Here is a 15942-nt window from a genome sequence, read left to right as displayed (position 1 = left end):
GTGATACTTCTTCCCCAGAATGTGGAGTGACCTTTCGATACGTTGCTTCAGGAGTTCCCATGTGGCCCAGTGGGTGAAGAACCTGGCATAGTGCCTGTGAGGGTGTGGGTTCGATACCTGGCCTCACTCAGTGAGTTAAGGATCTGATGTTGCCGCGAGCTGAGGCACAGCCCTGTCGGGAACCCCTTCCCCACATCCCGTCTCAGTCACGGCTCCTTCCATTCACCCAAAAAGTGACAGTTATCCTGATTTTTTAAAAAGACGTTTTATTTTTCATTTCTTGGCCTCCCTGTGGCAGAGGAAGTTCCTGGGCCAGGGACCAGATCCTCGCGCCCTTGTGACCTGCCCCGCAGCTGCAGCAGCGTGAGGCCAGGGTCGAACCCGGGGCCCCAGCGCGTCCGAGGCACCACTGACCCCGCTGCCTTCGCCCCCCCCCGGGCTCGTCGGGGTCTCGGGGTGTGCGGCTCCCCGCGGGCGGCACCGTCTGCAGCTGTACGTGTTCATGTCTAAGAACAGGGACTGTGCCAAGTGCCCAGGGGCAAAATCAATGCCCAACCTTCTCGTTTTCCCTTGAAAGTCAGACTTTAAAACTGACAACACTGTCCACTGTTTTCCGTGAAATGACAACCTCGCTTTGTTCATTGTTGAGAAGATACCTGCTACGTCTTGGTATCCGCCGCGTCTCGGTGGCTGTGGCCTGTCAAGGTGCTTTTTTTCTAAGACAGACGGCTTCTTCAGACGCTGCAGAATGACATATGTGTCCCTCCTGTGTCACCACGGAACGTGACGAAGGGAGGCACTGAGAGGCCAGCCTTAACGACGTCCGGGCCTTTGCTGCTTCCCGCGCACACTGGCAGGTGAAGGCGCGTCTCCCGTGTGCGGGGGTGATGCCCTGGCCGCAGGGCTGTTTGGTGCACCCCTGACGGGGCTCAGGCTCGAGCGTGCTCGTGGGAGCGTCGGCTCAGCGGTCGTCAGGCCGGCCGGCCAGCCGCAGGGTCCTGGCTTCTCGGGAAGGAGGCGCCTCCCGTCGGGGGCCACGGCCTCTCCCAGGCCTGACACCGTCTGCACTATAGGGAGCCTTGTTGGCAAGCGGGAGAGGAGGCGTGAGTGAGGCTTTAAGGAGCAGACGGGTGGGGGGCAAGCTCAGGCGCGGCTGCCTCTGCAAGCGGAAGGCCCTGGGTTGGAGGGACGCGTGCAGGGAGCGACTTTCGCACTGAAGTGTAGCCATTGGTCCAACATTTGTGACCCTGAACGTTGTGTAGTCTGGGGGCCTGTGTCTCCACAGTGCCCGGGACAACACCACCACCTTCACTGCCAGGGCCCCTCTGGGAGCTGCAGCCTGGCCACCGCCCCCAGCACTGTGGGGCCCGCCTGTCCTTCTGAGGCCAGGGCCCTGTCTCCCAGACCCCCAGGCTCTGGGGACCCAGCAGGTGCAGGTAGGCTCATCTCTCCAAGTTCAAAGTGAAGAGTTAACACAGACAACACGTTGTTCCTTCCAAGGCCCTTCCTTGCTCAGGACTGAAGTCCCCCTCCCTGCGCTGCTCACGAAGGCTGCCAGTCCTCCTCCAGCTGCTGGGCAGCGGACAGCTGTGGGCAGCGGACAGCTGTGGGCAGCAGACAGCTGTGGGCAGCCTCCTGGCCTCCCCGCCTCTCCGCGGCCCCGGCCCCCAGCCTCTGCGCCCGCAATGCTCTTCCCTTTCCCCTGGACACCTGGGCAGGCCCAGGGCCACCGTGCACGCTGCAGGGCCCTGCCGGGACAGCGGGGGCAGGGCCGGTGCCCTGTCCCCATTGCGCCCAGCCGCTGCACAGTACCAAGCGTGATGTGGGAATTCTTTGGTCTGGCATTTATAGCAAAAGTGGGAAGGCTCAGTTCTGTCTCTCGGCAGCTGCCTGAGCCTGCCGTTTTCTTCCCAGAAACGCTCGTATCAGAAGGTGGAACTGCCCATAGTAGCCGTAATCCCATTTTTGGCCACACCTACAGCATGTGGACGTTCCCGGGTCAGGGATCAAACCTGTGCCACGGCAGCAACCCAAGCGGTGACAGTGACAACACTGGATCCTTAACCTGCTGTGCCACCAAACTCCCTACCGTTTTATTATTATTTCTTCAAACGAATGCTTTGAGGTGTAATTTACATGCCAGACAACTCACTCTTGCAGTTTTAGAATTTTTCATGGTGCCCGAAGCAAGCCTGTCCTGCGGCACTCTGCACCCCTGCCCCCCCTTCATCTCTACTCTGCTGGACAGCCCCTCCCCCATGTGTCGCTACCCGTCCAGCAGGTGCGACACCTGGGTGGTCTCCACTCTGGCCGTCACGGATGCTGTGCTGTGTGGACACGCTTCCACGTTCCTGGGCATGTGCCCAGGTGTGGGCTGTGGGTTACACAGCAGCTGCGCGGTAACCCGCTTCACAGCCACCAGCCGTGCCAGTGCGTGAGGGGCTGCATGACTGCCTCAGCTCCCGTCTGCCCTGTCCCAGCTCCCCCCTCTGCAGGAGGGCGTGTGTCCCAGAGTTTGACACCCCAGCGGTCAGCGAGCCTGAGCGCCTCCTGCTGGCTTGCTGGCCACCGGGCCGGCTGAGCTCCCTGAGCGGAGGAGCCTGCGCCTCGCTGGCCGGGGCGGGGCTTGTGGTCTGGATTTTCGTAGAGAATTGCGTCTCCTCTTGCCGTCTGTCCTTGGGACAATTCCCAGACTTTAAAGGACTTGGGTTTTGGGACCTTTGCCTGTTACGACTGGTGCCCCGTGTACCACCCTCTCTTTGGAAGTCGATCCCAAGCACCCTCCCACTCCAAACAGGCGCCCGCTCAGTGGGGCCTGTGTGCTAACCACAGGCAGAATGTGGGTGATTCAGGGCACTGCTCTTCCATAAAACTGGACTCATCCTGCATGGGGGCCTGATGACAAGCGCCTCAGAGTGGCTGCAGCCCCTCAGGAAGGTGAGCAGGGCGCCAAGCCTTCTGTCCGCCTCCCTCGGATACCCTGGCTCTGGCCGCGGCAGGCCAGCAGCAGGTCCAGGTGCTTCCAGTGGCGCAGGCGGTCCCGCAGAAAGCGATGCAACTGCAGGAGGTGACCGCGAGATCGCCTGATCTTCTAGAACTCATGACCTGCTAGTTTTCTTGTCTAAACTTACGTCCCTGAAGTGCTGTAGTTTAGGCAGAGCCATTACAGAATTATACAGAGGAGTTTGTGGCTCAGTGGGTTACAAACCCGACTCGTATCCATGAGGACGCGGGCTTGATCCCTGGCCTTGCTCGTGGGTTAAGGATCCGGCGTTGCCGTGAGCTGCAGTGTAGGTCGCAGACGTGGCTCGGATCCTTCATTGCTGTGGTGGAGGCTGGCAGCTGTAGCTCTGATTAGACCCCTAGCCTGGGAACTTCCATATGCTGCATGTGCGGCCCTAAAAAAAAAGGAAAAAAATTATATGTAAAAAAACTATTGTTCCTTAAAAAACTAAAATTAGGAGTTCCCCACTGGCTCAGTGGGTTAAGGATCTGGTACTGTCGATGCCGTGGTTTAGGTCACTGCAGTGGCTTGGATTCAGTCCTGGGCCGGGGAACTTCCACATGCCTAGGGCACAGCCAAAAAACCCCCCCACTAAAAATAGAGTTACCGTATGATCCAGCAGCCCCACTCCTGGGCATGTATCTGGAGAAAACGTTTAATTCAAAATGATACATGCATCCCAATATTCACAGCAGCAGCATTTACAACAGCCAAGACAGGGAAATACCCTAAATATCCGTTGAAAGAGGGATGGATAAAGAAGATGTGGTCCATGTATACAATGGAATATTACACAGCCGTAGAAAGAATGTATAATGCCATTTGCCACAATATGGTAGCAACCAGAGATTATCCTGAGTGAAGTAAGTCGGACGAACATCATATAACACGACTTTTACGTGGAATCCAATACAAATGATACGAAAGAACTCATTTACCAAATAGAAACGGACTCACAGACAGAAAACAAACTTGGGGTCACCAAAGGGGAAAGAATTTGAGATTAACAGATTCACTCTAGTGGAGTTCCCGTCGTGGTGCAGTGGAAACAATCCGACTAGGAACCATGAGGTTGTGGGTTCGATCCCTGGCCTCGCTCCGCAGATTGAGGATCTGGCGTTGCCATGAGCTGTGGTGTAGGTCGCAGAGGCGGCTCGGATCTGGTGTGGCTGTGGCTGTGGTGTGGGCCGGCAGCTGCAGCTCCGGTTAGACCCTTAGCCTGCAAACCTCCACATGTCATGGGTGCGGCCCTAAAAGCAAAAAAACAAACCCACAGATACACCCTGGTGTGTGTAAAATAAATAAAGAACAAGGACCTACCATACAGCCCAGAGAACGATACTCAGTGTCTTGTAATAAACTAGTGGAAGAGAACCTTTAAACGTATGTGTATTCTTTTTTACATGTATGAAAGGAATCACTTTGCTCTATGCCTGAAGCACTAACATTCAGTGGAAAAGTTGTATGCATGCGTATTACACACGAACTTCTCCCTCTTTTGGAGGCTTGGCCGTTGGCGCTTTAAGCGGTTCGTTTACAGTTGGTCTGATGTGCACCTCTTCTCATCTTGCAAAGCGCAGCTTCTGTCTGCATCAAACAGCACTCCCCGCCTCGAAGCCTCTCTCAAGTCGCAGGGTCCCCCCCCCCCCGTATGTTCTCCGTTATGGTTTATCTGCGGAAAGAGCCGGGGCCGTTTCACCTGGAGAGTTTCCTTTACGGGGGTGTTCTCGAGGTGCAGGTTCATGTTTTCTGTCTGCATTTCTTGCAGACGGCGGGAACTTGGGTCCGGCATCAGGGTGGCCCAGCCTCGCTCCGGGGCCAGGCGGTGGGGCCGGGAGCAGGTTCCGTTCCTTCGTCGTCGAGCCACCGGACGCCTCGGTCAGGACGTCTTCACCCCCTCCCATTCGGTCACGCAGGGGTGCGGCTTCATAAGAAAAGCAGGGTCAGCCTCGCCTCTTCGGTTTTTTTCTCATTTTCAAGATAATAGATTAGTCCCCATCATCATCCATTGGCGACCGTTTCTCTCTCTCTCTCTCTTTTTTTTTTTTTGGCCTTTTTGCCATTTTCTTGGGCCACACCTGCGCATGTGGAGGTTCCCAGGCTAGGGGTCGAATCGGAGCCATCATAGCTGCAGGCCTGCACCACAGCCACAGCAACGCGGGATCCGAGCCGCATCTGCGACCTACACCACAGCTCACGGCAACGCTGGATCCTTAACCCACTGAGCAAGGCCAGGGATCGAACCTGCGACCTCATGGTTCCTAGTCGGATTCGTTAACCACTGCGCCATGGCGGGAACTCTGGCGACCATTTCTCTTAAAATATGAGGGCTTATGAATGGAAACACATCTGATAGATGTCAATTCATTGCAGTTAGTACCACTGTTGAAGCTGGGACCGCGTCATCTTTGGGTTGTGGGAGCCTCTTCCCGGTCTGGATCCTTTGATGTGGCCTCAGAGCTTTTGGCCAGTTTGTTGTGTTTCTTGCCCCAGGCCTGGAATCAGCTATTTGTCCAAAAGCTGTGTTTGCTTTAGCGAGAAGCTGTCTCTCATGACACCAGCCGGGTGCTTGCAGTGGCCCTAACTGCTAGGTGGCCGCTGTTCTGGGCTCCGGGGGTGTGACAGCAGGTGGATAACGTCCCTATGGGTTCACATGGACACGGCACTTCGACTCGGGGCTGTGTTGGTCTTTTCTCTTCGGTCTCTACGTCTGCTCTCTGTGAACCTGCTCCTCAAGGGCCACATGGCGCGGGAACAGCCCGCGTGCTTCTCCCCGTTAACGTGCCAAGCCCCCCACTGCTGAGGCGACCCCTCCAGGGAAACGCTAAGAACAGGAAGTGTTTTGCACGTGCCCTCCCGCCTGCCACCGTCTCAGGAGCAGCGTTCAGGCCTCCGCGGTCCCAGTGGTGGCGGGTGGCAGGTGGCATCTCAGCGCCTCCTGCTTGTCTGAGGTCTTTCTCCCATGATCCCACGGGAAGGGCTCAGGCGAACACAGTCCTTGACTTCTTGCTTATCGGTAATGGTTTCTTTCTGCTTTTTATACTTGCTGATCAGTTTCGCTGGATATAAAATTCTTGCCAAAAAGTCATTTTCTCCTGGAGAGAAACGGGTGGGCTTTTGCTTGTGCACTCTCTCCTCCCTCCTGGGGGCCACGTGGGACCTCATGGCTTTGGGCCTTGGGTGGTGGGTGGGCCGGCAGCCTCCATCCTGGGGGCGCCTGAGCCATCTGTTCATTTCTTGCAGCCGCGCAGATGGAAGTTAAGAAACCCTTCATCCTCTCCTCCATGAAGCTCCCCCTTCTGGACACCAACAGCAAGGTAACTCAGAGGGCCGGCCCTCTCTGCGCCGAGAGCAGCTGCGGCAGTGTGGCTGGGCGGGCATCTGAAGCCACCACGGACCAGGCGGCCGCCCCTCAGCCAGGCCCAGACCTGAGCGGGCGAGTGCGGCTGAGGCCCCAGCTCCTCCTGGCATGAAGTTGGGAGGTGGCCTCTGGGACCCCCCCCCCAGGGCCCAGTCGCACTCTACGAGAGGCCCCGGCACGCACAGGAGCTGTCGCAGTCGCCACACGGGTTATCAGACACAGACAGACAGACACCAGCCAGGGCAGAGGTGCCGCGGACAGGGCCCGGGAGAGTCTGAACCTGGGGCCCTCCTTGTCCTGTCCCCAGAGAGGCGTGCGGTGACTGCATGCACGAGGGCTGCCAGCCAGCGAGGCCCCAGCCGTGTGCCCAGGGTCCTCGTTGGGCCTGGTTGGCCTCCCTTGGGAGGCTGAGCCGGCACCACCTGGCCCAGAGCCACCCCCACATCACAGTTTGGCAGATAGATGTGGCTGAAGCCCTGGGGGACAGGAACACGGGACTCAGGCAGGACATGCAGGGGCTTAGTGACGCCGCCCAGAACTGACGACACGACTGATGCTGACCTGTGCCCGGAGCAGGGTTCGGCCGGGCCTGCCTGCTCAAAAGTGCGGGGCCCCGTGCTCACCCCCGGGGGCCCCCCAGCCTTGGCACGTCCTGGGCATATCCTGTCCTTTGGCACCTTCCGTGAGAGTCTCAGGAGCTAGTGAAATAGGCCCCAAGCCACCAAGCCTGCATCTGTTTCAGGGCCCTGGGCCCCTGGGACCCTCCTGAAAGGGCCACGCCATGTGATGCCACGTGGCATGTGGTGGCCACGTGCTCTTAGCCCAAGCTCCGGCGAGCCACCCCCACACCCGGCAGTCCCACTGTCACTCAGGACACCTGTGTAGTTGGGGACGACCTGAGGCCCGGGGGAGGGGAGGCATTACCTGCACAGGGAAGGGCCCCCAAGGAGGGGCACCGGCCGTGTCTGCGGACAGAGTGAGAGTGGGAGGCCCTGGAGGGGACAGTGGTGCTCTTTCGGCCTGATGGCCTGGCGGTGCTCTCGCGTCACCAGACGGAGTTATCGAGTGGGGCTGGTCAGCCGGCTCCCAGCTCCCGGGGTGTTTGGGAGACAAGTGCAGATTCAGAGACTTTGCCCTGAAGGGTGAACGGAGCCGGTGTGATGGCCCGTGGAGGCAGCCGCCCTGAGGAGCCCAGCCCGCCGCCCGAGGCGGTAGCGAGCACTGGGCAGGGGGCCGGTGCTTCTGGAGCCAGAGAACCAGCGTCTGCTGCCTGGGAGGGAGGTGCGGGGGATCCGTGCTGAGAGGGGTGTGGGTGCTGAGACAGGTGCGGGTGCTGAGACAGGTGCAGTTGCTGAGACCGGTATGGGTGCTGAGACGGGTGTGGGTGCTGAGATAGGTGCAGGTGCTGACAGGTGCGGGTGCTGAGACAGGTGCGTTGCTGAGACAGGTATGGGTGCCGAGACGGGTGCGGGCGGGGGTGTGAGTGCAGGTTCAGGCACGTGTGCAGACAGAAAGGGTCAGAGTCCTGTCTCCCAGCTGGCCTGCCACGGTCACATGCAGCCCTCCGTCTGAGTCCCCTGCCACCTCTCTCTTGGTTCCGGGCAGGTGAAGCGGGCCGTGGTGCAGGTGATCAGCGCCATGGCCCACCACGGCTACCTGGAGCAGCCTGGAGGCGAGGCGATGATGGAATACGTGGTGCAGCAGTGCGCGCTGCCGCCTGAGTCGGAGGTAAGGGGAGCCTCCCCACCTGCTGCGGGCCATGGTGCCCCCTGCTGTCAGGGACCAGGTCGTCGGAAGCTGCCTGGCCCCAGGGAGGCCGGTGGGTGGCTGAACGCCGGCCGGGTCTGGGTGCCGCCTGCTTTCCCAGGCTTCTGAGTCGGGCCCTGCAGCCAGAGTCGCTGCCTCTGCTCCCTGGACGCAGGGAGAGGCAGGCTGTGCACTTGGCTCTGCGTGAGGCTTTTCCGCAAATCTCAGTTTCTTGAGGAAAAGATGGGGTTCGGCCTGTGGCTGAGCCCAGCTCTCGGGCGCCTCCCGCCCTGGTGCTGGTGTCTTCAGGCCCACAGAGCGGGCCTGTCGTCCGGGGCCAGCTCGGGACCCAGGCGGCCCCGTCCAGGGCTCCCCGTGCCCCTGAGTGGGACGTCTGCACTGAGGCCGAAATGCTGGAGTTGACCCGGGGCGCGTGGCCCCCGGCCAGGGGTGCCCGGCTCGGAGCTCTGCGTCCTCACGGCGGCTGGGAGGGAAGCGGGGGTGACACAGGCGCCGTGAGACCGCCCGCCCCGCCCCTGGGGGCTGGAGGATTGACGTTTGAAAACTCATGGCCTCCCGTGCTACGACCTGTCCTTTTGATCAAGACTCTATGAATTCTCTAATTCTGAACAGGAGGAAATCTAGCCGATTTAAAGACTCCTGAGAACAGCCCTGGCTGCATGTGGGCATCCTCCTTGGTGCCCTGCTCGATGCGGGAGCTGGGTGGACCCGTGAGGCTTCGTTGTTCAGTTTCTAAGTGTCCAGGGTGCATTTTTAAAACACAGAACACCTTTTGTCACTCTGAGATGAGATGGCCTTGGCAGGGAGTGTGCGGTGGCGACAGGACCCTGCCCGCACCTATCCCTGGGAGAGATGTGTCATTTACAGGTTGTGCGGCCACTGCCGTGTCAGGACACAGAAGGCTCCGGCTGCCACAGGTCCCTCGGCCTCCTTGTAGCCAGCCCCTCCTTGCCCCAGGGCACTGGCAACCCTCATCTCCTTTCTGCCCCTTGAGCCTGACTCGTGTCCCCGCCTCATGGTGTGTGAGGTCATCGGTGTTGTCACGCGTATCCGTACCGCGTCGTCTTACTGCTGAGGTGGATTCCGTGGCCTGGACACGCCAGTTTGTCACCTGCTCTCCAGCGGAGGGACGCTTAGATTGTTTCCAGTCGGGCAGGTGCCAGACCTGCGTTTGGACACCTGGGGCAGCACCCAGGAGTGAGATGCTGGGACATGTGGAAGGTCTGTGTTCGGTTTGGTGAGAACCTTCTAAACTCTTTTCTGAAGAGGCCGTGCCGTTTTCACGCCCCGGAGGTGGAGCAGAGTTGCGGCATCCCTCGGCGCTGGGGGCTCTGGTCTGTGCCGTTTGTTTCTTTTTCAAGCCATTCTCTGAAAAATCAGGGATTCCCACACTGAGAACTGTGCCTTTTATCCCTTTTGATGCAGACTCCGCGGGGCTGTGGCTCTAATCTGCGTCTCACTGGTGATCGGTGAGGCCTTCTTGTGGTTCTCTGCCATCCGCGTACCTTCTTTAAATGTCTGACACGTCTTTTGCCTATTTTGAAACTGGGTGGCTTGCTTTTTTTGTGTGTGTGTTTTTTTTTTCTTTCTGTTTTCTGTGCACCCGATGCTGGATCCTTAACCAGCTGTACCACAGGGGAAAGACCTTCCTCTTTTCTTTCTTTCTTTCTTTCTGTCTGTCTTTTTTGTCTTTTTAGGGCCACACCCACGGCATATGGGGGTTCCCAGGCTAGGGGTCCAATCAGAGCTACAGCTGCCAGCCTACACCTCAGCCACAGCAACATGGGATCCAAACCGCGTCTGTGACCCACACCACAGCTCACGGCAGCACTGGATCCTTAACCCACTGAGCGAGGCCAGGGATCGAACCCTCAAACTCATGGTTACTAGTTGGGTTCATTAACCACTGAGCCACGACAGGAACTCCCGAACTTCCTCTTTTCTTAGCTATTAAGTGTAGAGCGTTCTTTATATATTTGGGATACAGATCCTTTATCAGATTTATGGTTTGTAAATATTTTCTGACAAATCTGTTGCATCATACTTATCTTTTTATTTTCTTAACAGTGTCTTTCAAAAAGCAGAAGTTTTAATATTTTAGCAGTCTGCTTTATCGGGTTTTTATTTATTTTCTTGCTTTTGGTGTCCTAACTAGTAAATCTTCTCTTAACACAAAGTCACAAAGATTTTCTCCTATGGTCAGCATTCCCATCGTGGCTCAGCAGAAACGAATCCGACTAGTATCCACGAGGACATGGGTTCAATCCCTGGCTTTACTCAGTGGGTTAAGGATCCGGCGTTGCCATGAGCGGTGGTGTAGGTCGCAGAGGCAGCTCGGATCTGGCATTGCTGTGGTTGTGGTGTAGGCTGGCAGCTGCAGCTCTGATTCGACCCCTAGCCTGGGAACCTCCATGTGCCGTGGGTGCAGCCCTAAAACGCAAAGGAAAAAAATAGTTTTTGGGGTTTTTTTTTTTTTTTTTTTTTTTTTTTTTTTTTGGTCTTTTCTAGGGCCGAACCAGCAGCATGATCCTTAACCCAGAAAAAATAGATTTTCTCCTATGTTTTCTTCTAGAGGTTTTGCGTTTTAGATTTTACCTATAGGTCTGTGATCCATTCTGAGTTAGTTTTTGTTTAAATGTGAGCTCTGGATGAAGGTTCATTATCTTGCGTGTGGCTGTCCAGTGCTCCCAGCACCTTATACTGGAAAGACGCCCGTTTCTACGTGGATGGCTTTCGCCTTGGCATCTTTCTCAGTAGTCAAGTGGCTTCATCGACGTGTCTTGCTCCACTGGTCTCTCTGTCCCTGCTGGGACCACACTGTCTTGCCTGAGGCTTTACGTCAGTTTCGGAGCCAGAGAGCCCGAGTCCTCTAACTTTGGTCTTCTTTTCAAATTGTGTTTGGCTATTGCATTTCCTCTGCTTATCCATATAAGTTTTCGCATCATCTTGGTGATTTCTACAGAAGTAAACCTGTTAGAATTCTGATTGGGGTTGTGTGGAATCTGTAGAAGAGGCGAGAACTGACCCTTGGATGAGCTGAAGTGGGGTCTGCCCATTCGTGAAGATGGTACCTCTCTGCCTTTATTTAGGTCGTCTTTGAATTCGTCCATGGATCTTGTGTCGTCTAAAGCAAATAGATTCTGTACACATTTTGTTAGATTGGCAGCTATTTTATGTTTTCAGTGCTATTGTAATGAACAAGCCAATCTCCACTTGTCCGTTAATGGTGTATAGACATACGGTTGATTTTTTCCGGCTGCCCTCGTGGCATGTGGAAGTTCCCGGACCAGGATCAAATCCGAGTTGTAACAGCTGTGGCAATGCTGGACCCTTAACCAACTGTGCTGGGCTGGGGATTGAACCCGCCCCACCACAGAGACAACACTGGGTCCTTAACCTGCTGTGCCACAGTGGGAACTCCTCCAATTGAATTTTTACATATCGACCTGGTAGCCTATGGGCTTTTTATAGATTCATCATGGTTCCCTTTTTATTTTTTATTTTATTGTGGTATAGTTATTTATAACGTGGTGTTAATTTCTGCTGTACAACACGGGGCTTCGGTTACACGTGTGTGTTCTTTTCCCCTGTGGTTTAGCACAGGACAGTGGGTACAGTCCTCGTGCTCTGTAGGACGACCTTGGTTATCCACCGATATGCGAAAGGTTCATCCGCGGATGCCAGACTCCCAGTCCCTCCTCTCCCGTATCCCCTCCCCTCGGCAACCACAGACGGCCACAGCTCTATGTCTGCGAGTCTGATTCTGTTTCATAAATCTGGAACCTCGTGTTTTCTAGCAGTTCAGTCTTCCTTTCCGGTCTGAATGGCCCTTGTTCCTTTTTCTGGCCCCGCTGCCTTGCTCGGGGCCGTCAGTACACTGCCGAGTGCAGGTGGCAAGGGCACATGTCCTTGCTGTGGTCCCAGTAGGAGGGGAGCTCACTCAGTCTGTCACCAGCAGAGTCTGCTTTCAAGTCTGTCACCAGCAAAGAGTCCGCTTTCAGTTCTTTTGAGTTTGGAATTGACATAATTGATTGCTTTTTGAATATCGAGTGGACCTTGCCGTGCCAAGGTAAACCACACTCGGTCATGATTTGTGATCCTTTTGCTATAGTGCGGGATGTGATCTGCTGATATTTAGTTGAGAGATTTCGCATCTCTTCAGGAGGGTTATTGGTCTGCACTTAATGCCTCTCCCTGGCAATGCCTCATTAAAGGTCCCCTCCCCTCTAATTTCTGGAAGAACTTGTGAGGCATTGGTATCATTATTTCCCTAAATTTTGAGTAAAATTCCTCAGTGGAACCACATGGGCCTGGAGGTGTCTTTGTCGGAAAGTTAACCCTGAACTTAACTTCTTTCATAGACAAATTGCTGTTCGGGTGGCCTGTTTTCTTGAGTTAGCTTTGGTGCTGGGTCTCTGGGTCAGGGATGCTAAGACCACCTCCATGCTTGTGATTCAGAAGGACTTGCAGGACTCAGGGGGGTTGTACATGTAGCCAGGCTCCCGTGCTCACCCAGCAAGGGTCTCGCAGGACACACCCCCTCTTGCAGGGGTGAATGCAGCACAGGCGCAGGGTCTCTGCCCAGGGAGGCCGCCTGACATCCCAAGTCCATGTGGCCACATCGGCACCCTCTGCCAGCCACACCCACCAAAACAGCAAAAAAAGAAGAAGAAGAAGAAGAAGAAGAAAAAGACAGTCTCTTCAGCAAGTGGTGCTGGGACAGCCGGGCGGTGCCTGTAAATCCATGAAGTTAGAATACTCGGAGTTCCCATCGTGGCTCAGTGGAAACAAATCTGACTGGCATCCATGAGGGTGCAGGTTTGATCCCTGGCCTCACTCAGTAGGTTAAGGATCTGGCACTGCCATGAACTGTGGTGCAGGTCACAGACGCCGCTTGGATCTAGCATTGCTGTGGCTGTGGTGTAGGCTGGTGTCTGCAGCTCTGATTCAACCCCTAGCCTGGGAACTTCCATAGGCCGCAAGTGTGGCCCTCAAATAGGAGAAAAAAAAAAAAAAGAGAGAGAGAGGGAGAGAGCACAAAAGCTAACTCAAAATGGGTGACGGACCGAAACATAAGACATGACACCATAAAACTCCCACAAGAGAACCCAGGCCAAACCTCCTCCGACATAAATCATGGCAGCAGTGTTCTCTTAGGTCAGCCTCCAAGGCAATAGAAATACAGACAAAAATAAACGAATGGGATCTAATCGGACTTAAAAGCTTTTGCACAACAAAGGAAACCCTAAACAAAACAAAATGAGAACCTACGGAATGGGAGAAGATATTTGCAAATGACACGACCAACAAGAGACTTAATTTCCAAAATATACAACAGCTCACACAACTCAATTAAAAAAAAAAAATCCAGGGAGTTCCCGTCGTGGCTCAGTGGTTATCGAATCCGACTAGGAACCATGAGGTTGTGGGTTCGATCCTTGGCCTTGCTCAGTGGGTTAAGGATCCAGCGTTGCTGTGAGCTGTGGTGCAGGTGGCAGACGCGGCTCGGATCCAGCGTTGCTGTGGCTCTGGTGTAGGTCGGCAGCTACAGCTCCGATTCAACCCTTAGCCTGGGAACCTCCATATGCCACGGGAGCGGCCTAAGCAGTGGCAAAAAGACAAAAAGACCAAAAAAAAAAAAAAAAATCCAGGAGTTCCTATAGGGGCTAAACGAATCTGACTAGCATCTATGAGGACGCAGGTTCAATCCCTGGCCCCACTCAGTGGGTTAAGGATCCAGCTCAGATGTGCCATTGCTGTGGCTGTAGCATGGGCCAGTGGCTACAGCTCCGATTCAGCCCCTAATCTAGGAACCTCCATATGCCTCAGGTGTGACCCTAAAAATAAGTAAATAAATAAATAATAAAAACAATCCAATTGAAAAATGGGCAGAAGGGAGTTCCTGCTGTGGTGCAGTGGGTTAAGAATCCAGTTGCAGTGGTTCAGGTTTGATCCCTGGCCTGGTGCAGTAGGTTAAAGATCCAGCATTGCCACAGCTACTCATAGGTCGCAGCTGTGGCTCGGAGTCAATCCCTGGCCCCAGGAACCTCCATATGCTGCGGGTATGGGCATTGAAAAAAAAATGGGCAAAAGATCTAAATAGGCATTTCTCCGAAGAAGAGAGTTCTGGCCAACAGGCACATGAAAGATGCCCAATTCAGTAGTTATTAGGGAAAAGCAAACCAAACTACAATGAGGTATCACCTCACATGAGTCAGAGTGGCCATCACTAAAAAGTCTACAAATAACAAATGCTGGAGAGGGTGTGGAGCAGAGGGAACCCCCTCCTTCACTATTGGGGGGAATGGACCTCGGTAGAACCATTATGGAAAACAGTATGGAGGTTCCTCAAAAACTAAAAATAGTGCTACCATATGATTCAGCAATCCCACTCCTGGGCATGTATCCAGATAAAACCCGAATTTGACAAGATACATGCACCCCAGTGATCACTGCAGCACTATTTACAATAGCCAAGACATGGAAGCCACCTAAATGTCCATCATCAGCTGAATAGATGAAGATGTTGTGTGTGTGTATGAAATGGAATATGTATATAATGGAATATATATATAATGGAATACTACTCAGCCATGAAAAAGAAATAACGCCATTTACAGCAACATGGATGGAACTAGAGATTCTCATATTAGGTGAAGTAAGTCAGAGAAAGATAAATACTGAATGATAAAAGTTATATGTGAAATCTAAAATATGACACAAATGAACTTATCTACAAAAGAGAAACAGAGAACAGAGTCTCCATCATGGCTCAGTGGTAACAAACCTGACTGGTATCTGTGAGGACGTGGGTTTGATCTTTGGCCTCACTCATGGGTTAAGGATCTGGAGTTGCTGTGAGCTGTGGTGTAGGTCGCAGGCATGACTCAGGTCCTATGTTGCTGTGGCTGTGGTGCAGGCTGGCAGCTGCTGCTCCCACTCGACCCCTAGGCTGGGAACTTGCATGTGCCATGGATGCGGCCCTAGAAAGCAAAAAAGCAAAATAATAATAATAGTAGAGAACAAATTTGTGGTTGCCAAGGAGAGGGGACGAGGGCATGGATTCGGAGTTTGGGGTTAGCGGATGCAGACTCTAGGTAGGTCTTCCTCTGTGGCACAGGGAGCTCCGTTTACTATCCCGTAGTAAAACCACATGGAAGAGAACATTTTAAAACGAATATACATAGAAAACTGACACTATAGACCAAGTATAACTGGAAAATTAAAAGCATTAAGATAAACAGTGTGTATAACTGAATCACTTAGCTGTACAGCAGAAATTGCTGCATTTAAATCAACTAACCTTCAATAAGACAAAAATTCTGTATTTCAGCTCTAATAATTTTTCAGTTTTCCTTGTTCTTGGGTCATATTGCTATTTTCCTACCTATGGAGTTTTCCAGGTTAAGGCTCTTTTGGTCCATGTGCTGTAGTATTTCTGCTTTTGTTGGACTTTAGTTTTTGGGTTTGGTTTTGTTTTTGTTTCTTTTTTTTGTCTTTTTAGGGCCACAGCCACAGCATATGGAGGTTCCAGGCTAGGGGTCAAATCAGAGCTGCAGCTGCCAGCTTACACCACAGCCACTGCAATGCGGGATCCAAGCTGCATCTGCAGCCTACACCACAGCTCATGGCAACTCCGGATCCTTAACCCACTGAGTGAGGTCAGGGATCAAAGTCACATCCTCATCGATTCTAGTCGGGTTGTTATCACTGAGCCACAGTGGGAACTCCTTCTGTTGGACTTCTGTGTGTGGCCTCACTGTTTGCTGTCACATGGTTTGCACTTTCTTTTCTTTTAGGCCATGCCCAC

At 54.0% G+C, this 15942-nt stretch overlaps 1 protein-coding gene across 13 annotated transcripts in view; it reads left to right on the top strand.

Annotated features, from left to right (window-relative positions):
• The window catches only part of MROH1 (maestro heat like repeat family member 1), a 70637-nt gene that overhangs the window by 31481 nt on the left and 23214 nt on the right, over nucleotides 1-15942 (top strand). For all 13 annotated transcript variants that reach the window (XM_021090405.1, XM_021090402.1, XM_021090397.1 and 10 more), the window contains exons 13-14: nucleotides 6248-6321; nucleotides 7971-8093. In XM_021090405.1, coding sequence (XP_020946064.1) covers nucleotides 6248-6321; nucleotides 7971-8093 — 197 coding nt within the window. The remainder of the gene's footprint in view (nucleotides 1-6247; nucleotides 6322-7970; nucleotides 8094-15942) is intronic.

Source organism: Sus scrofa, chromosome 4 (genome assembly GCF_000003025.6).
Source record: "Sus scrofa isolate TJ Tabasco breed Duroc chromosome 4, Sscrofa11.1, whole genome shotgun sequence".
NCBI lineage: Eukaryota > Metazoa > Chordata > Mammalia > Artiodactyla > Suidae > Sus > Sus scrofa.
This window is presented reverse-complemented; position numbering and strand designations above follow the sequence as displayed.